Below are 22,900 nucleotides of genomic sequence, written 5' to 3'. Positions count from 1 at the left end.
TATAAATCAACCATTCAACAGTTCCGTGTATGGTTTCAGATCACTTATTTCTTTCATAATTACATATACAAGGGGATTTATTATTAATTTTCTTCATTTAAGAAAAACTATGTTTTGGAACGTATTAGTTCTACACATTTGAAATTACATGTACATTTTGAGAGAAATATTTCATTTTTTTAAAATCATCTTATTTAAACCACTGTATGTTTCTGTGGTTTGACAATAACACTCTTCTATACTATATTGTAATTTGAATATTATCTGTACAGACACTTTTATTAAAACGGTATTTAAACTAACTAATAATAATACATTTTGAGTAATCCTAAAAGTTTATCAAGGAGGTTATCCTTAGAGATCAAGTCAGCACTATCTAGATGAAAAAAATATATTTGAAACTCACATGGCCTGTGACTTAGGACACGGTCTGCACGGGATTTGTTTGTCTCCTTGACCTCCAGTGCCTCCCCGGGTCTCCTCTGGGGCTTCTCGCCCTCCACACTCTCCTCGTTGCTGTTCCAGTAGATGGTGGCGATCGTCGCCAAACACTTGAGCTTTAGGTCACCACGTCGGAAATGCTTCGCCTCCACCTTGAAGTCCAGCCCGAGCGTGGTAACCTCTAGACCCTCGTTTCCTACGGATTCGATCTTGGGCCCTCGCAGAAACGAGCGCTCCGCCTAGAACATTGAGTTCATTTAGTAGAACTTGAATTTAAAAATAGTGTTTTCAAATACCTTTTTTATTCAATTTAAACAATAGCCTCTTAGCATAGATGGATATCTGTGCCATTTAGCTGCTAGCCGCTATTTGGTATATATAAAATAATTTATATCTCTAGAATTAGTGTATCTAAAGATATTCAATTTAAGTATGGATATATAATAGAAAAACTCAGAACTCTAATGGTGTGATTTGCCCTAATATTAGCAAAATGGCAAATTTTATTAAGAACATTTCAATTTTAATTTATTCAGACATTTCATTTTAATTCAACAAAAAATGTATAGGCATAAAATATGTACAAGAATAAAATTAGTAGTAAATTATATTGCGATTCCAACGATGCATAAGTTCAACGAAATCCATAAAAGCATAAGCAAGCATGACCACTTTAAATGTATGCTTGTACAAGCCGGAAAGCAACAAAAACTATTGTCAATTATGAGGCATTATATTGTTTTACACAATTTATAACAAACTATAAGATAACATACTTTTTGAAATATGTATTATAGTTCGAACGGTACTTGTTTAACTAAATTCACCAACGCATAAGAGAGCACAACCATTTGAAAGGTACGCTAATACAACCCGAGAGCAACAAACATTATTGTCAGTTGAGAGGCATCAGCTAGTGTTACATGTTTGGAGCATATATAGCGTGCCTTTAAATTAGTCGTCATTGTTACGCGTTTAGTGATTTCGTTCAAAAAGTACCGTTGGAATTGTAATAAAAATTGCAAAATAGTTGGTATCTTTTAAATCTTTTTTAATTATACTGTTTGATTTTTCTTGTTATTTTTTTCTTTTGATAGGAAATGTTTTGTTTTAAATCATGAGTACTAACATTCACATACATTTGTGTCATACTTTTCGGAACACCCTTTATTATACACAAATATAAATGTTAATTAAAAATTTATTATAATAATACAGACTGTACATTCATCAATTCAATATATCAGCTAACCTGTAAGTTTTTTCCCAAGGACGGCGGGCAAACATCAAATTCCCCACGAGTAAGAATGACCAGTCACATATTCGCAAAATATCATAAAGAAGAAAAACAGTAGCCCTTCACACTTTTTACAACAACAAAACCTTTAAGAATTCTTAAAATTAAAATCAAACCTTTTTATAAAATACTCTCAAAACTATTTAAATCAACGAATCCATGCCTTTTTGATAAAGGTTATACAACAACCTAATTCATAATTTTAAACTATTTAATTTTAGTATTTTAATTTTTTATTCTATAACTATCTTAATATCATTTATAAAATATTTAAATAAATATAGGAGAACTATCAATGTCCTTTACATACACATATATGTTAAAAAAGTAAATGTAATATAACCAGTAATACATTATTAAAATGCCCAATGATCACAATCGACGTTGAGATAACGTCCAGTTATCAATTAAAGAAAATGTTATCGTTAACCTGTTCTCCATTGATAAACCACATGAGTTGTGCTGGAGGCTTCGACCTGCCGGAAGTGCAGTTGACCCTAACACTATCTCCCAGCTGATACCTTGGTCGGCCTCCTCGGATCTTTGGTCCTTCTGTTGGGAGCGCTGCAATACAAGTATGCATATATTGTATAAGTCAAATTACGTATTGTAAATAGAAAACTGAGAAATTGCCTTTTTTTATCTCATTAGTATTTCAACGTTTTTGTTATTATAGTCTTACCCACAACTAGCATATCTCCATGGTCAGAAACGGTCTGGAAAGAAGGAGCTTCAGCAGATACTTCGCAGCGGTACCTTCCCGTGCTGGCAAGAACGAGGGAATTCAGCGCTACTTGGGTCTCGTTCGATCTTGGTATCTGGAACAGAGTAGATAGGTAAGTAGAGTATATTTTCTTAACACTAAAATCTTCAGATCCTTAAGAAAATTTACCCACCAGCATTTTTAACTTGCGAGTTTCACGTTATTTACAATAAAGCGACAAAAAGAAACCAATAAAAATTATATCACGAAATAATAAATAATTTGATTTGAAATTTATAATTCCATATTCACAGACATAAAAACCACCAAAATATGTGAGCGTGATAAAAAATTTATTTAAGTACTTAAAAGATTCAAAAAATAAGTATTTCTTTAGAAATAATGTAATAAATATTATCGCATATAACAAATTCCACTAAGGTTTAGTACATTCCTCATACACAACCTAAGCTATTTAAAAATTCTTACAGTACATTCCTAACCATTATCCCTATCAATATTCACCCTTTTCCACTATTTTGGTTCATGAACTTAAATTAGTATACTATTAAAGATAGTTTTTTCGGAAAAGTGGTACAGGAATTTCTCCTATGAAAGAGATCAGCTGATGTTAGGCTAAAAAAGTGCTATTGATTAAGTGAGCTTTAGGTTATATTTTCGCCACATAATCAATTTTTTTTATTTCAATGAAATCCGAAACGTTAAAATCTTAGAGCAAATTCTAAGATCACTTTATGAAGAACCATATAAATTAGTTATACAATACAAACTGTTTTTTTTAATCTTGGCTTAAAAATTACAAACCTTCAACTACTGTAATATTTTGTAATAAGGACCAAGCCTTCCTAAAAAGAAGTATAAATAAAGCCTTGTACCCAATCGTACGTATAAGATTATATTACAATGTATTTTACTTCAGGTGATAACAATACCAATATATTAAGTACCAGAAAAAATTATTTTATTTATCATTTTAACATATTTACGATAACTATGCATATTTGGTTTAACTTAATTACACTTTATAATTTTACAAGTGTAACTTAAAATATTATCATAGCTGCACCAATGTTGGCTATAAGTATAAAAATATAGCATAGGCAGGAAAAGTATATCGTAATACATGAAAACACTTACAGTTTCAGAAAGTGTAAAAACAAATGAAATGACTTGGCCAGAGTTACATCTTTGCTTCAGACTTATTTGATACTTTAATTTAAACGTTTAATCCTACACAGTGGAAACCCCTTTTTGTTATTTTGTCAATAAAATATTTTAAAACTAATTATTTTGTAGAAAAAGCTATTTTCGAAACAATGTTTTTCAATTTTTTTGATATTCTATAACATTTTGAGCAAAAAAAAAAAAATATATATATATATATAACAAAACTTCATAATCACTACTACTATTCACTACTAGTATGAGTTGCAGTTATTGCGGCAATTTTTTCATAATTACCGTCATATGCATTGAGGCAGAAAAAGTCAAATTTTATTATGACATAATCAATTTACCCGCACGACTCACCACGTATTTTAGTTGAAGTATTTGAAAGAACTATCCATTTTGGCTTATGACCATCCCATTGTTGAGAGTCATAGCTCCTAAAATAGCGCAACATGTGTATATAACTGGTTAATTCAAAGTTCTGTTTGTGAGCTCTCTGCATTTGCTTCTGTTTCTCTCAATCACATTTTTTGTATTATTACCTCATTACATTACGTTCTCGTTTTAAAATAGAACTTAGATTGATTAATTGATGGAATTATTACTGCCTTTAAGAAGAATGTGACTTTTGACATGTTTATCAAACGTACAGCTAAGTTTAAATGCTTTAAAATCAGACGGCGTAATCCTAAATTTAAGTGGGATGTAAGTAATGTTTTTGAATGAAAACTATGTTTTATTGAATAATATATTTTACAGATTCCATAATTCAGGGAATAAATTGATATAATAAATTACTCTAAAACTGCAAGTTGAAAATTACTTATGCTATTTTACTTTAAGGGATTTGTGATTATATGTTGTTAGTAAGTTTTCGATATAATAAAGTTCTGTTTAACATTTCTGCTCGAACTTAAGCGTAGCATAATACATTTTCCTTGAGTAGCGGAACAGATTTTTTCCAAGGAGAAATTTCATTTCATCTTACCAGCGTTTTCGTACTTGAGCAATAATCACCTTGCACTCCAATATCATACTTTACAAAATTGAGTAAATATTTTTTTCTCTAAAAACCTTATTAGTGGTAAAATAGTCTAAAATTAATTATTAGTTTTTTTAGAAACTATTTGTTGTGGGAAAATAGTTTCAGAATATGTGAGTTCTGACTTACGTCGACGTCAATGCCTTCCATTGGGAAGACTTGTACTGGAGGTTTGTCTCTCGGTAGATAGCGGAAGAACTCGTTACCATCTTTGTACCACTTCACAGAGTAGAGCGTCTCTCCCTGCAAGTCGAACTGGCACTCTAATACTGAATGGTTGCCGAGTATGGCGTGACCTTCTATTCTGACTGCTGTGAGAGAGAGACCGTCCACCGGGTATCCTGAAACAATACAATTTATTTTATTTTATAATACTAATGATGATTACTTCTCTCATATGTCTGTTAGTTTTTATGATATTAGTAGGAAGCGGAGTTGAGCCATTGACATAGACAATGTTTGTGGAGTTGCAAGGATTAGTTTAGTTATTTCTGAGATCCGATGCTAGAGCTACGCCAAGACCACTGCGAAGTTATCTGTGATCTCCATTCATAATATTTACAAGCTTTGAAGGACATCAGTTACCTTCTCTAATAAGTGATGAAGTGTTATCCAGAGACAGCGCTAGTGTCTTGATATACCCCTTCGCCTTCTTCTACTGTCAGCAGCACTGCATTTGGAATATAGTTTCCGTTATTTTGAGCCGACAAAACAAAGGCAACTCATCACTTACTACGCCACCAAAGGAGTGAATGAAAGAGATCACTGTACCGCACATACCAGAAGGGGATAAAGCGCTTACATTCGCTGTGTCTTAATTTATTTATTTCTTGGATGGGTTATCTCTTGAGTATCTACTACAATCAAAGTTTGAATTTTCTCTTATATATTAATATAAGTGTTTAAGATATAATCCTGGCTAACCGAAAGTAAATATTTATCCGATTATTATCATACCACTCGTATAGACTACTAATCACTTTTTAGCAATCGAGTTGCTTAAAGGGTTCCCTTGCATAACACCTCTAGTATTGTTATTGTGTAACCGAGCTGGTTGCATTACTCCATTTTAACATCGGGTTGTCTAGTTGGTCCTCAAGATTTTCTCTGGGGTTCACCAACATATATCTATTGCCGTTTACATCCCTTTACTCTAATTAGAAGTAATGTTAACAAGTCTAGACATGACTGGCATGTTTATACAGATTAAAACTCTGTATGGTCATTCGTGTTTATCTTAATTTTTGGACCGTATTTTTGAACTGTTAATTCCCTAAACTGTGTAAATGAAAATAATATTCTCCCCTGTGTGTTAAATAAAGTGGCTTCGACCACCGCCTGCAACCAGAATCCAGGATAGTGAAGTCCCTATCGCAACCAGTGAAGGACTTTCCAGTTTCTACCCTGGAATCAAGTAATTCACCGAGTCAATGAATAAAGTTCAATACAGTTTAATGTAAATTTCAATTGCCTATAACATGTGTATACCTTGTTACCTAGACCTATCCCCTTCCAAATGTAAATGATTTTACTTTTTTATGTTTAGTAACTACTAAATACTAAATACTAGTATATAGTTAGTTATTGTGCCCAATACACTCACAGTGGCGTTATATTTAGCTCATAACTCCTCCTCCTAATATTTGTTTTAATCCCACTTAAGACATTTATTCCCTCTGCAGTTTCCCAAATGATTTCCCTAACAATTATATAACTGATGAAACTCTACATAATATATTTTGATATGAAAGGCACATGTGATCACTTAAAAATTGTGTGGTGCTTAATGTGTATCAAATGGATTAATGCAATTACGCAAATGGATTTCAGGAAGTGGTTTTCAAAAGTCAAATGTCCAAAAAAGCAATCACAATTCTCGTGATTGGTGAGGACTCGACGATAACTTAGTTATGAAATTTTACATGTATTTCTCATAGATTGACGGGTCCGGAGGGATAGCTGTCCATCTTTTTACCATTCACGAGTTAAACCTATATGTTGATTAATTTCAATAACGTGAACAGCAAGTACAGACCGTACTTTTTACCGCACATGATTATTAGTATATACGTTGCTGTATTGTTTAATTTGAAGATGCTATTTTTATGCCTTGTACATTATTCTTTGTAGTTTAAGATTGAAATATGTTCTTCTTGTTAGTATTTACCCGGTTTAAAATTTTCATTAGTATTTTACTAATTTATAAAGGCAGTTCGTTTTCATTACATCCTCTTAATATTTTAAATAATATATTAATTGTATGATGTTGTACATCTTAGAACTTTCAGGTTTTACGAATATGAACAAATTTTATCTTGAAATGAATCAGGATAATTGTATGACTTGATTCAAAACACATTGGTATTCTAAGAGAGCTTAGATAACCTTCAGCCTAGATGCAGGAACTATCTTGCACCTATATGATTGGTTGAAGAAGAAGACGTAAACTTAATAATGTTGAGTGAATCTCTCAGATGGCACCTTAATAGTGCATTATCGGGTGAATCACAGTTCTCACGAACCTCCACCGCTTCTGAGACATTTCCAGATTACGAATTTCTCGTAACCGTGCCTCACGAGATTTACGTTGATAAAGTAAGAATTAACATCTCTGCAAATGGACATTGAAATGAAAAATCTAGATTGTCTGTCAACTCTCAGTTGTAAAATAGATAGAACTGATCCAGATCAAAACATAGCTCTTAAAAACTTGAATTAAAATCCCAACAATATCTGTTGCGAAATTCAGAATTAAAATACTACAGAAGAATTTCGCAGCGTACATGTAAACATTCAACAAACTAGCAATAAGGTGGATGAGCTGAAATCGGTGACGGTTAATAAGGTGGTTGTTTTCGGTTATCTATCTCAACGATAATGATATACTTGGCTATGGACAATACAAATATATTAAAGTCCATTACATGTTTCATACGATTCTATTTTATTTAAAAAATAAATATATATATACACATGTATTTTACATACTTTTTTATCAAGAGAAACATGCTATTGTCTACGAGATCATTACATTAAGTAAACTCTCAAAATGTTTGAGATTTTATATTTTTAAGTTCTATATAAAAATACTTAAAATAAAAGATCACAATTTTAAATCTAAATAAGACATATTACTAGAGTTTGAGCTAAAATGGATATAATTAAATTGTTAAATACATATTAAAACAATTTTATATTGGTTTTTCTTCTGACTAGCTTTTGTGCAAATAGTTTTACTTTGAAATCACTTTAATTAAGAAAACAACAATTATGCAAATTATTATAACCATTATTGTCATTATGAGCTTGTATTAAAATAATAATATACTTTTAATTGCCGTTATTATTATTTAACCTATTGTTTTTTAGAAATGTAATTGAGGAAATCTTTAATGAAGTAAATAAACTTAAATGTAATGTTTTAATATTTCTAATTTATGTGAAATAAAAATAAAAAATAGCAACGATTTGTAAAGTAGTATAAGTATTTTATTTTACCTTTTACAACAAGGGTGTAAAATATGTTATTTATTTTAAAATTAATTAATAAGTTGTTATACTGCTGTACGTATATTGGCGCGTACCCGTTAATTCATGTTAATAATAGTTCCTACAGTAATGTTTTACATTAAGTAGAGCCGTCTATAGACACAAGTTGGTACTCACCTTAATACAACACTTCGCCTTGCATTTAATATTGATGGGGCTTTTAGGGCGACTTTAGGTTGAGAGGCTCCGTGTGACGCGTTCACACGTCTCCACAGTATTTACATGTTTATACTGAGAAAATATGTTCTTATACTGGTTCCCATGTCTGGTAGTTTCTGCACGTTCCAAACACGTTGTGTGTTAACATAGTGGATAAAAAGGTCAAAATTAAGGTATATATATTTGTACTGTACGATTTTTCTAAAATATAATAGAAATATAAATTAAAATTATGTAAATATCTTAAGGTTGCCACTTTATGTTAGGAAAAAATAGAGATTAAATTTCCATAATTCTTACGATATTGCATTTGTAGTTTGTATTCTTTTGTCGTTAAGATGAAATGTTGATGTAATTTCTTTGTTGTTTCTAACTTCTATTTAAGTATCTAGTATTTTATTTTGTTAAATGTATATGGGTAGGATGCAATCTAAATGTTCAAGAACACTCTAAAAAACTAGTGATAGTTCATTCTTATTTCATTAAAGGAGAAATATGAGTTGCATTCAAACTTCTAATATCAGGTACATATTTTAGACATGTGTTAACGGTTTCTGATAAGATGTTACATATCAGTTTCAAATCATAACTTTTAGCAAATAACATTTAAAGTTGAAACTTAGACTAATCCAAAAATATAAGCCTACCTCAGTGCATTACTGCTCTTATCATAGACTCTAGACTGCATTGAAATTGTTCTACTTTGGAACTATTCCCTATAGCTAAAATACAACTTTTCTGACACTTTTCATCTATTTGCATATGGTTTTTGAGACTTCTTTTATTTTTATTTTGACAACTGTTTACGGCAATCCTCTGATATCAGTACTTACTTTAGTACGTTTTCTTGATGAAACTTTAATATAGTACGTTCAGTGATTACTTTGATAAGACAGATTTTTTTACGTAAAGTTTTGCTTGAAAATTGCTCTAACTTTTTTCTAGTAAAGGGATGTCAAGAAACATATTATTTTATTTGTCTGTATGTGGCTAAGGGAGATTTCTAAACCGAAGCATTAATGTGGTTATTTCCTTCACAAGGACAAGAAGTTGAGAACACCGTAGTGTCAATTAGGTCTTGTTTTTCCAGGGAGAATCGAGATTCCATAGCACAGTAATTATGATGAAATAGAGGACACTGTTTCAGCCATGCCGGCCCTGGAGAATTGTGAGGTAATTGAATGCACGAGTAGCAAGACTTTTCTTCTCTGTACGCCGACAATCATGATCAAAACTACCGAAGTATTAGTTCTTCGTTCATTCTATAACGCTATTCGCCTATTATGCGTTTACCTAATTTATGGTATAGCTTACATATGATTACAATTTCTACTATAAAAATGCCTTATCGCGTTTTTTCATATAGTATTATATTTCTAATCAATTCTATATACATCAATGTCTAATACTTCTTTTAATAATACACTATTAAAAGATTTCAATATTTATTGCTATATTTAATCTCAAACATTAGCAATTGTGGTTACCTTAAAATGTGTCTAGCACCAGTTGAATTAATAAAATTTTACTTAATTTTAGTATTTGTAAAAATTACATAAACTACAGTATATAAAGTTCAACATAATAATGATCGTATAAGTTTTTAGTAAATATAATGTATAATTTTAAAACTAACCAGAAACATTGATTTAAAGTAAAATCCAACTGGATTTAATAACTTTAAGAGCACATAATGTTAGTTCAATAAGTAATTTTTTTAACTTTTAAAGGATATTGGTTAAACAAATTGTCAGAATATTTACAACAAACTTACATGTTAGTTTAAAGGGATAATGTAAATATGTCCTGCTTAAAATAACTTAAAATAATTACATATATTTTAAGAAACGGTATACCTACTTTAAGTTATCTTATAAGAAAGCCTTATAGCGTACACATATAAAATCAAAATATATAAATCTATATTCAAGACTTATAAACTCAACAACTTATTTTATTTTCAAACTAATGGAACAGCAAATCCGTTATCTTGCTTCATTACAAATATTTTTCATAAGTCACTTAGAAATTTGTGTTACAGAATCTCTACCATACTTTTCTAGAATTTGGATTCGTTATGTATACGATATATTTGCTGTGCTGAAAAGAATTTTACCTCGATTACTTTATAAATCAAATCATTCATTTTACTCCAGCATTACATTTACTCATGAAATTGAATCCCATATCTCACTTCCCTTTTTAGATATATTAGTAGTCAAAAACAGAATTTCAAAAGGATTAGAGTTCGATATATATCGTAAACGAACCTACACTGATCGTATTACTACAAATAAATCAAATCATCCACCAGCTCAAAAAATAGCAATCTTCCATTCATGGATTTATAGATTATTAAACACTTATCTTTCCCACGAAAAATTAAAAAAAATATATTAATTCTATAAAAAATGAATATAAAAACGTTTGAATGGATATAAAACGGATTTAGTTGAAAATATGTCAAAAGACAAAAGCATCACTTTTATCTATTAAACAAATCTATCAAAAGGTGTAAAAAATCTGTCAAAAACGTAGAAACAAAAACGTCACTTATAAGACAACAAGTAACTTGAAGAATAAATTTAAAAATCCAAAAGATGACGTAGAAGTTATTAATAATTCAGGCATGTATCAAATAAAAGGAGATGACTGCAACAATGCTCCCACATTAAATTGAGCAGAGAAGGAAGACCGGCCGTCGTACACCACTGTATTATTACACTTCTAAAATAATTACTATAAAACACTATGTTCCCTAGTACATTATGGTTATTTAAAGAAAAATTTACCTCGGCCAATTAAATCCGAATTACACCTTATTATTCAGGTCCAGGACCAAAATATAAGGTCGGAGGCGTCTGTCCATTAGCCCTCACCTCCCAATCATCACTTACCTGTTCCCTTTGTTTCAGTTGAAATAACACATGAAATACCAATAGAAATTTTCTCCCTAGTTATCCACTTTCTGAAGTGGGAGTGATATGTGTATTTTAGTGTTCATACTTCTGTGTAACAACGCTTGTGTTCAATATCATCAGTGTGGAATACTTAAAGGTGGTGTACCATTCAGTTATTCTTTGATTTTATCATAATCTATTCTATGCTATTAAATTTAGAGTAGGTAGTGGCAAGTCTATCGTCACACTTTTTAGTTTCAGGATTATTATGCAATATTTTATTAAATATGCATTGGATGTTTTACACCATCGATATTAACTATTTTAAAGGCAGCGTTCTATATATAACATATAAGGATGAAATCCTTTTATCATTGACTGATTTTCTCCTAAATTCTACTCTGTTTTTCGTTTCACCAATTAGCCGGTTCTCAAAAACTATTTACTTCTTCAATACCACAAGATAACGGTTGTTTGCTCTGGAAGTTCACTGTTATGCTAAATGATTGGTCGCCTTCTCAACCTTTCTTAATTACCTGGAATGCATTCAGTTCACGAAATACCTTAGTGAGAAAGAGATATCGTGGCCTTTCATAAAATTTCCTGTTTGGAAATTGGTTTAACTAACTACTTAAAGACTGTGAGAGATCGCGTTTAACATTTAACACGAATATTTTTTGTGAATTCACTCCAGAATGGTTAACGTTATGAGCTGTAAAACCAATTGTGCTACCATAAATGGAAACCAGTTACCACAATAATCTACAGATTAACCGTGCTCTGGCCAATAATTATTTTGGTTACTATTACATGAATGCGTTGGTTACTAGATTACCGCATATCATAGTTCAGTATTACTCCATTGAGTTAATCTACACTGTCATTGAAGTGGTAATCCAGTCAGTAGTGCTGATGTATCAGCATGGCTGCATCATAATTAAATTTAATATAGTCGATGCTAGTGTAGTTAATAGGAAGGACTAAATCAATCATAAACCAATTATTATTGCTTTGGATAAGTACTGGTTTAATCCTATACAAAAATAGTGAAGCTTACATACATGTAAATTAGTAAGTACGCTAAACAAAACGTTATTTTTATAAATTAGTTGTAAGGAATTCATATTCGACAACGTGCAACAAGCATTTTTTTTTTTAATTTAAAGAGGAAAAAGTTAAATAAAAGAATCTTCGTTTTTATGTATTCATCTTATTATAAATGAATCATACAGACTGACACTAAAAAATATACGTGTATACAAAAACACATTGTATGAACATTGACCGGACCAAAAGGCATTTGAAATATGGTTTGATTTTGTATCCAAAGCATTAGATTAAATTAAAATTGATGAAGATACAAAATTTAAAAGAACGGTTTATTGCAATTAATTAGGTCAGAATATAATACCATTACACTTAATAACATAACTTTGAGTCATAACTATGTTGCACATTTTCCATTACGTATTACAGCTGAGTTATATCTGGTACGTGAGAAGACACTACCTGGTTGAACGGTCAGGTGGTAGAATTCTTTGATGATGGGCTCCAAAAGCTGTTGCTACGACTTTAAACATGTTTAAATATTTACATTGACTACGTAAAGAATTGAATAAATGTCCATAACATACATTAGTTTCTTTAAGTTCATACATAAAATTCTCCTTGATAGAAAATTGTTCTTGGGTAAAATAGTAACTCTCGCAGCTATTAAATTAAGAGCATTGATTTGCAGTGTTACCTATAACTGTATATCAACTAAACTATACCAACCTCAAATAATTTTAGGATCGTTTACATTATAACATAAAATACTATTATATTATATTATATATTATATTTTTATAACAGAGCACAAACGCCACATACCTTACATACGGAACTTCACAGTATCGTGCAAATGGCCACTTACAGTCAGGAAGTAAATATATTTTATTTTTCTTATCAAAATAATAAATAGACTCTTACAAATTATAAATCCCACACTACTGAAAACTAAATGGCTACTCTAGGCATTAATTTTACACATTGTTTAGATTAGTTACCTCACGGTTATATCTAGGATAAATAAATAGGATAAGTAAATAATCTAATATAACTTACAAAGCAATAAATTAATGCGTACGGCTTCACAAATTAAGGAAAAGTTACATGGGAAATAAGTCATTTAAAAGTCAACAGTAACATACGTTTCTTCATTGTTTACTCTGTTGAACTTATCCCTGTAGTAAATTAGAAAAATCTATGCTCAGAGTCCAAACAGAATTTACGGTGTATAGAAAACAAAGAATTGCTAATGAAAGACAAACTGTGTTTCTCGAACAATTAGACACTTTTGTTACTTTTCAATGGAACCTTACGAGAGAGTAAATAAATTAAAGAATCAAAAACGACCAGAATAGGCTCCAATAATGTATATTTCCTTAATTGAATATTGAGAAATACTCGTGTGATGGAAATCTTATTCCTAAAGCATAAATTGGCCAGTAAGATCACTCTCCTTTTCTCAAACGTAAACTCCATACAACCGTTATATCCTATAATATATTCAATATATGATATATAATATATAATAAATAAAAATTAATCTTAAATGTATCATAAGCACTAACCTAAAAATAAATGGACGAATTGAAATTAAAATTTTTTAAAATTATTCACTAAATATCAAGGAAGGTTTATATGCAGAGGAAGAATTCAAACTCAGGTCTAATTCTGACACTTCCCGATATGCATAAGGCTATTATTTGTCGGTTAAATACTTGCATTTGTTTGTCTTCGTAGTTAAGATCATTATTTATACTTATTCACACATAAAGAGAGATGCTTATCGTTCGTCTTAGAAACGCATCACTTGGTGTGAACTTAATAATTGAGTAGAATACCTACAGAAATATTAAGTTTTATCATCACCTGCGTAATTACTATTATCCACTGTCATGGTATAGCCTACTCAGGTTCCCAGGTTATGACCAATTTGTATGTTTTTCTTCCTCAAACAACTAACTATTTTCTCCCTCCCAACACATGATTCAGATATTTTACAAATCCTGTAGGAAATATCTCAAATGTCTTTCACTTTTACTACACTGTAAATAGCGATCAGTCTATGCTCTTTGGTCTGTGGATGATCAAGACGACGCACGTTACTCAAATTTACAAAGTTCATGAGCTTGCATTTTAGAATATCCCGCCACTGCTCAACCAGAAAATAAGACATTCATATACCTTTGAAATTTTTGCCCGAATGTTTGCGGCATCTTATGCAGTATATGCAGTAGAACTATCTCGTTACATATCATTATGCAACCGTGAATCCTCCTCCAGGGTATGAAAATATAAGACATTTGCATGTTAACTTATATTATCCATACCATATTCTAACCTAGAGCAGGAAACTAGTGCTTGGAGCTTCATACATGATCCTAAGGAATGTATGCCACATCTCAGTGATGTAAAACCTGCTTAACATAGACTTCTCGTTTTTTTCCAGATTTTGATCTGAGGTATTTTGATGCAGTTTATTTAGATGTATCAATCAAGATGTATGTAACTATTTTAACTTCTTGGCTATTTGAGTTTCATTCAGCACAGCCGACATTTCGATCTCGAAAAACCTTTGTTCCTTATGGTGCTCAATCTACTTAAACACATTAACTACTGATAATTTTAGTGTTTAAAATAAAAATGTTATTTTATACAATACTCCTTTATTCCGATAACTAACTCTACATAAATGGAAACACGTACTAACAGATCTTTATGTAACAAACAAAATAAACTCAGCACCAGTGGAACTAAGTTCGTTAAGTAACGCTTTTATTTATTACTACTTTGGGAATTACAGCTATTCTCAAGGCCCTACTGGTTAGCCTTCGTGAGACGCTGCAATATACAACTATTTTATATGGGATCTGTTTTTTTAATGTTATTTTATTTCTACGGTATTGCATAAGGAAAAATCATACTAAAATTGTGATATTTCTTAGCAATAAGTAAGACCTTAACCAACATGAATATTTCGTATAGATTTATATACAAACCGTTATACTGGACTTTATAATAATAAATTATATAAAATTGCAGAAAATATATTTTTATTTTAATAAATAATTCACAATTGAGCTATTAAAAAAGTAATCTAAATTGTACTCATTTAAAGGAGATATGTTTTAAATAACAAGGGATATTTTGATTAATCTCTTTGACAAAGATTAAAGTTTTTTCCTCGACATAGGTGAAATTAAACAGAAATAATTGCTCCTATAACAATATAATATCGTTTCTTTTGTTTTCTGTGTTACAAGAAATTACATATCATCTGTTTGTTTGTAATTTTAACATTACATTCATATATATTATACAGGATTCAAGTTATAATGAAGTTTTTTTGTCTTATCACAGAAGTAATTTCTAGAAAAATTAAAATAATTTATTATATTCCTTTTAAAATTGTGTGCTTTTAAAATGTTTCGATAAGAAATTACTTTAAACTTACAAGAAAATAAAAATTATCAAGACACCTTAAAACTTTTGGTAAAATTATAAAGCAATAAACAACTTTTATGCATACAAATGAAAAATAACGGAATAAATGCGTGATTCTACTCTCGCAGATAACAATTAAGACAGTTGTTAGACAAGTACGCTAAAAGAAGTAACATATTGTATACACTGCGAAGTGTTATATGGACATTTATCTCTATTTATAATATGTAGTTAAATCCCAAAATAATTTCTTTCAAACACTGCATTTTTATATGGTGTGCAGATAAATAACAAAATTCCGGATATTAAAATTGTTAAAAAGTTATTATTCCGAAAACGATCTAAAGCAGGTATTGTGGAAGCAGTACAAGAACAGCATGTAAAATAAAACTAGGAATAATCATGTCTAAATTGAAATTTCGAGGTCAAGTCCCTACTCACTGTTCTAAATTTTGTCATACTAACCGTTGTTAAAGTTTTATATTTCACAGACACGAAATGTGATTTAAAATAAACATCTTAGACAAAGAGACCAAACTTCAAAGCTACATTTAATGATTTTTATAAAACTGTTTTAGCAAAATATTTTTTATTATAGTTCTCTAAAACACAAACACTTGTTTGGATTACCTAATTTGTTGAAGAAGTACAACTATAACCATTACAATTACTCGAACATTGTTAGATATACTATTGTATCGTCATATAGTTTCATGTTGGAGTATATACATTTTCGCAACCCATTTACTCATTAATGGTTAGTATCATTTTTCTCCGCTGTTCTTTCTACTAAATTCTTGGCGGAATCATAACTTAATTTGCACGCATAGTAATTGTTTTCTCTCTTGAACATTGTAGCTGAAGATCTTGCTGCCAAGCAACTACTCGCGCACCTTGTCCGTAAGTGAAATGCATATTTTAGTATTTTAAATTGTGCCTTTCTTGCGAGATATCCTTTTGAATATAATATGAAGTAAATTTTTAAAATAGTAAAGTAATTTACCTTTTATAATGTTTTAAATGCCATATTAATAAAGATATAGTTGTGATGATGTCCTTCTGACGAGAACACATTTTCGTGATTATAAGTTGTCTCGAAAAATTGCTAATACCGTCGCAATTTTGTTTTTAGTACTTTATGTAAAACTTCAAGGCTAACCTTTTGTTCAACTTTGAGTACTAACCGTATTAAAGTTCTAGACTTCCAGTCTTCTAATCTCCCTTTTTGTGACTACAGCTGCAGCTTCGAGCCAAGATGTTGACTCTGCGGAGTGTGAGTCGACATCAACTTGAAGAGAAGTTAATTTGAAATTCTTATTAAATAATTAAGTTCGTAAGCAAAATACCATAGACCATTGTAACCATTATGCCCATCCCCCAAGATAACATTTTAGTTCATCATTACTTTATTTAAGAATAAACGAGGCAAGACATTATTTTACTTTAACATTTAGAAGCGGGATTTTATGTTTATTTGCCACAGTTAAACATATAACTAAATTTTGCAAATCGAGTATTCATTACTACGACCTCAGCGGTATCTAAAACCATGTTTCATTCAATCAGTAAATCAAAGGGTAAGGTTAGATTCATAGTTAAAATATAATGTGGGATGTATGTATTTTTAATATGACTCTATGATTTGGAGTAAGATTATTAGTATAATAAAATAGAATATCAACTGTTTGGAAGTTTTCGTAGAGTTGTGGTATTGAAAAGCCTAAGTTTCAGCGGTGCCTATCACTAAAAATCTAGAAAATTGTCTTAACTGACTCTAAACTTGATATCTCGAATACATAGGGGCTTACGGACTTGAAATATTACATGAAGGTTTATTTCCATATAGGAAAAACTGAGTTTGATAACGGTGCTGTTGCTCCCCGTTACGTAAGTTAGCGAATACTTTTACAATGTTCTGATAGGCAACCTTGATAGCAAAGAAAATCTAGATGCATACTTGAATTCCTAAACAAGCTTTGCATAATAATACCAGATTTGAACATTTGACATGTTTACTCATAAAGTAAAATGAAAATTAATGGGCTGGACAGGCAATATAATACCGTATAATATTCAAAGCTTTCTTCTATAAACTTAAAATTTCTGTTTTATTTACACATTTCACGAGGTGTCATCCATTATTTTCGGCACTATATATTTATGAGGTTTGTTTTCTTTTCATACGTTTGAAATATTCTGACATGCATATTGATGTTTAAATAGTTATAGTATATATGTATATAATAATAAACCTTTTAACAATTTTTAAACTTTTTTGTAATTATATACATATTTATCAAACACTTTTTGAGGCTACGTCTCTAATATGGATCAAGCACACCAAGTTTTAGTTTAGTATAGTATAGTTATAGTTTATATAATACACACACACACACACACACACACACACACACACACACACACACACACACACACACACACACACACACACACACACACACACACACACACACACACATAACATAACATATATATCAAATTAACATTTGTTTTAAATCACAATATACAAACCGAACAAAAAGAAGATGTAGTTGATTCAACTACCAACTTGCAAAAAAGATGAGCCTTTTGGGGCCAAACCTCAATTATCTGTACAGTTTGCTGAATGTGAGTCTGTTAAAGTAATCATGGAAAACTGGAAACAGTCAGAGATTAAATTAATTATAAACACCTGTTGGTTGTCCCTACCAATGTTCAATATAAGATATTTAAACGTAAATAAAGGTCAAATTTGTCATAAAATAATTGAGCTACTGTACATTCTCACAAACATGTACAAATTTTAAAAGGTGGAAAATTATGAATCGTCATATATAAATTATGAAAATATATTGAAATGTAATTTACTAAGTGGTTCGAGTTGTAAATACTGAATTTTATAGTTTATGAAAACATTTAACGACCTCATACAATAATAAATTTGTATTCAACTTCTATAAGTATGTTGCTCTATTTATTTATAAAAAACATATTTCATTAAATAATAGTTGGAAGTAATAGATGGATAGGATAGGATTATACTTTGCTCGCTCCATTTATACCTTTTATCATACTCTAACCTAGTAAAATCCTAGTAACAGTGTAGTGTTGGTACAGAGGTGCATGGTAGAACTGGTTAGAAAATAAATCTATGTAACTTCTTTTGTCAACTCATTTATAAATATCTACTGTTTGTCATGACTGCTTTACAGAAGCATTAAAAGGAGATAGTAATACTGTATAAACTTTTATTTTAAATATGTAAGAACATAAAAATATACTTTAATTTAAATTGAACTAAACGTGGGTATTTTAAGAATGAGCTACATTGAAATTCAAATACATGTTTTATACCTAAGTATGTATATATAATCATCTTTCTTTGGTGTGTGTGTATGGAATAATTGATTTGATTTGATCAATCCATATTTAACTGCTCTAATCTATTCACATTAAATTACTGCTCTATTACTCTGCATATACTGCACTGAAATTGTAAAAATATTCAATTTTTGACAGCATACAGGTAGATGTAAAGCACTTAGATAGGTTGTAAAACCCGAGTTTGAACTCTATGTACTCTGTACTTATGTAGTAAAAATCGTACTCTAATAGTTTGTGTATTTTATAAAAGCGTTAATTGCCTTTTATAAGAACTAAAACACAACCATGAAGTGCGCGTTTAAAATACCGTATCAGTACAATTCAATTGTAAGAAATTTGGAATGAAGAAACTATACATTGTAGGAAAATATTTATATTTCATATATTTTACCATGACATGTGGATTATGCCAACAATGATATAACAGAGGAACTAGTAAAATTAATTGCGCACTGTAAAATATACATAGCATAGTATGTTTTAAAAAGTTATATACTTATAATATATTTAAATTTAAATGTATTTTTATTAAGATGTTAGCTCATTACAACCAATAAATAAATAATGCATATATAAAAATATATCTTAAGTTACATATTTTTGACATAACTTTAGCATTGCTTTATAATGATTATTTTGAATTAAGAGATACAAATAATACTGTCAGTATGCAGATAGTTCTCCATATTTTGTACAACAACTTTAAATACATGGTCACATTAAAAATGTGAAAACCGCTAAAACAAAGTACTGACCCTAGATCTGATTAATGATTAACAAGGGTAGTCTCATATTTTAGACACCAAATTGGGTTTATAGCTGCCATTATCAATCCCAAACAACTCAATTTACGTCATACTTAAACTTGTACGATTCACTTTCATGAGGCCTATTGTAATCTCCACACCCCGCCCCTTGTAAATAGCCCTTGTAGTTTAAAAAATGTTAAGCTGAGAATTTCGATACATGATTGAATATTTAAGTGTTTTATGTAATGTTATTATGTTTCATGTTTTTAGTTTTGTTATTATAATAGCAAAATGTGTCATTAAAATTTTCAAAGTGAAGAAAACAGTTTTTCCAAATTATTGCTGCCTATCTGAAGACCCAAGTGCTGATAGCAAACTAATAAATACATGAAATGTTCTAAAACAGTTCGTTTTAAAATGTATTGATCAAGTGCAACATTGTGGTAGTACTTTATCTGTTATTCGAACAACTGCTTGACCAGTTCACCAATAATGTTGCGATTATAATCCTAGTGTTTTATTAACAAGGGACAGTGACATATGATCGATTACCAGTTATGTGGTATAACAGCAGTGCATGTGTTAAATGTATGGCGTGCTGCGATATTGGTGAAATATCATGGTAACTAAGTTATTATATGCACGGAAATATCCATCAAACTAAACTTAACTTTTATTTGTTAAGTTGTTTCGTATTATTTCAGGTAAAACATAGTGTACTCTATGTTTGAGGGTATAAATAAATATTATAGATATAACAATTAATTAATGTTTGACTTCAACAATAATAACTATTATGAGTAAACCCTCAACAGTGATTCACTAAGGGCGTGAAGATATCCCGGAAAATATGGGATTTGATATATGAAAACAATCCAAGCTAATATAACTAATTATTATTTCCACTTGTTTTCTGACCTAACGAAATTTCCAGCATCTTGAAGAATGATACGTTAAACGACCCCAGGTCTGAAAGGTATAGACAAATTAAAAACAACTAAGAGCTGTTTCTTACATAACATTGTAGTACCTATCAGATCCAATCCTTTAAAATATGAGATTTAGATAAGATATTAGTCTTTAGAAACCTATAACTTTCACTACCAGACCGGTGGTATTACAAATACAACCGGTTCCAAGCAACGGTAAAGCTACGAATCTTTAAAACATAGTAAATTATTTAGTAACAGTTTTAGTAGCTGAGCACATTTTAAGGCATTTGTCATCTCTCAAATCAACTTTCATGAAAATAAGTTGTTGCGTATAGACTATCAATCTAATATAAAATAATATTTAAAAAGAGTTTTTTCACATTATATAAGTAGTATTAAACTAAAACCTCATATATTTAATGTTTAGTACTCCTATGAAACAAAATAAAATTATAAAAAAATCAAATCATGAAACAAAATATCTGACTTTAAAATGTACAACTATATGTTATTTTTGACGTTTTTAACTTACTATTTGTTATATACTTTAAAGCTAGTGTAATTTGTTTGAAATTCGTTAAATTAATAATGATGCATATGTAAATAAACATTCAGAGAACTTTGTTCGTTGAAAATAGTTTATGTAGTTTCATAGTTTTAGCATATTTTAACACTGTTCCTCTAATCGGATAACGAATGTTAACGAATTTGTACACTATGGTTTAGAAATGAAGGAGTGTGTAGATTTCGACACACGGACACGTGTAAACATAAAAAGATCTTCTAAAGAGGGTTTGGTGTTGTTAAAATATTGACGCTTGTATTTTCTTAACTGCAGTACAACGGTATTTTGAATACTTCATTCTCATACAAATATTAAAAATGAAAAGTTATCTTACATTTCCTAAATAAGCACTTGACTAAAATGCTTATTCGCCGTGGTTAATCCTGTTCGGTTCAGATATCTCCATACAGGCCACAATAATTGGTCCCTTGTCGGGGAAAGCTCAGTCAGAGGCGGCAAGTGTGCAAGGCTGTTGCGTGTAGACAACGCCTCTTCTCGCCTATTACATGTTAATTCGCTGTCTGATGAAGCTATCAAATCCGTTCTCTTCCACGAAACCTTGCGTTGCTTCAAGCCATCTGTTAGTACTATGTATTCTCGCTTGGAATATTTGAAGATGAATTCCTTTGATGTAATGCATAATTGCAATTTTCTAGCTAATGTAAATATTCATTTTTATTGTTCACTCTAATTCTGTTAAAATACAGAAATTCTAAAGAAATGTAAATTTGACATCATGATGAGTGTATTCATTATAACAGGATATAAATAATGCTAAACCCAAGTCCTGAAAACATTTTAAAAAGCAAACGTAACCTAAGATATAACCATTCCGTCTCATTCGGAAGGAAAATTGATTTTAAAGGTGAAATAGAATTTCATAGGACAAAACCCAAAGTTGCTACGTAAGTATGATGTTTTCACTATTTATTAAATATTTTGAATTATTTTAATTAATATTTATGAATCGTGTTTCATTTTACGTTTAGTTTAAAATTATTTGTTTGTTTTCAAAATGTCTTGATCTTAATAAGAAATAATTTTTTTTTAATTTTATATAAATTATTGAATGCATAAAATTAAAGAGTTACTGATCTTAGAGATTCCCACTGTTTAAAGATCTTAATGTTTTGATATTTCCAACGTGTTTGAGTTCTCGACCAGTAGATGCGTCCAGCCTCTCTTCTTTCCCTCGTTTTCCCAGTCCGATGAGATCTCTCTACAATCTTCTGTCGTCTGATTTTCCCGGACTAAGGGTCGTGGATTGTGTTGGTTTCCATAAGTGCAAGAATATTTAAATGTAACAAGACACTTATATAGCTTTGGAACTTTGAAAAATGTTACGTATATTGTCTTTTATATACTGGAAGCTATACGAAAAGTCTCTATAGGAGCTCCTGGGCTCTGAGAACTCACTATCTTATAGTTCCAACGATGAAAACGTTTAAAAAACTTAGCTTTAAATTAAATAACTTATATTAACTTAGGTATATCTTT

The 22,900-nt window shown here is 30.3% G+C and overlaps 1 protein-coding gene across 1 annotated transcript in view; it reads right to left on the bottom strand.

The window, feature by feature from the left end:
* Positions 1–241: 241 nt before the first annotated feature.
* The window catches only part of LOC124358214, a 219,725-nt gene continuing 197,066 nt past the window's right edge, over positions 242–22,900 (bottom strand). Inside the window, exons 2-6 of the mRNA XM_046810508.1 lie at positions 4,804–5,015; positions 2,421–2,556; positions 2,169–2,302; positions 407–680; positions 242–264 (exon numbers count right to left, since the gene is read on the bottom strand). Coding sequence (XP_046666464.1) covers positions 242–264; positions 407–680; positions 2,169–2,302; positions 2,421–2,556; positions 4,804–5,015 — 779 coding nt within the window. The remainder of the gene's footprint in view (positions 265–406; positions 681–2,168; positions 2,303–2,420; positions 2,557–4,803; positions 5,016–22,900) is intronic.

The sequence above is a fragment of the Homalodisca vitripennis genome, chromosome 3, assembly GCF_021130785.1.
Source record: "Homalodisca vitripennis isolate AUS2020 chromosome 3, UT_GWSS_2.1, whole genome shotgun sequence".
Lineage (NCBI taxonomy): Eukaryota > Metazoa > Arthropoda > Insecta > Hemiptera > Cicadellidae > Homalodisca > Homalodisca vitripennis.
Note: the sequence above shows the minus strand (reverse complement) of the source record. Positions and strands in the feature narration are given on the sequence as shown.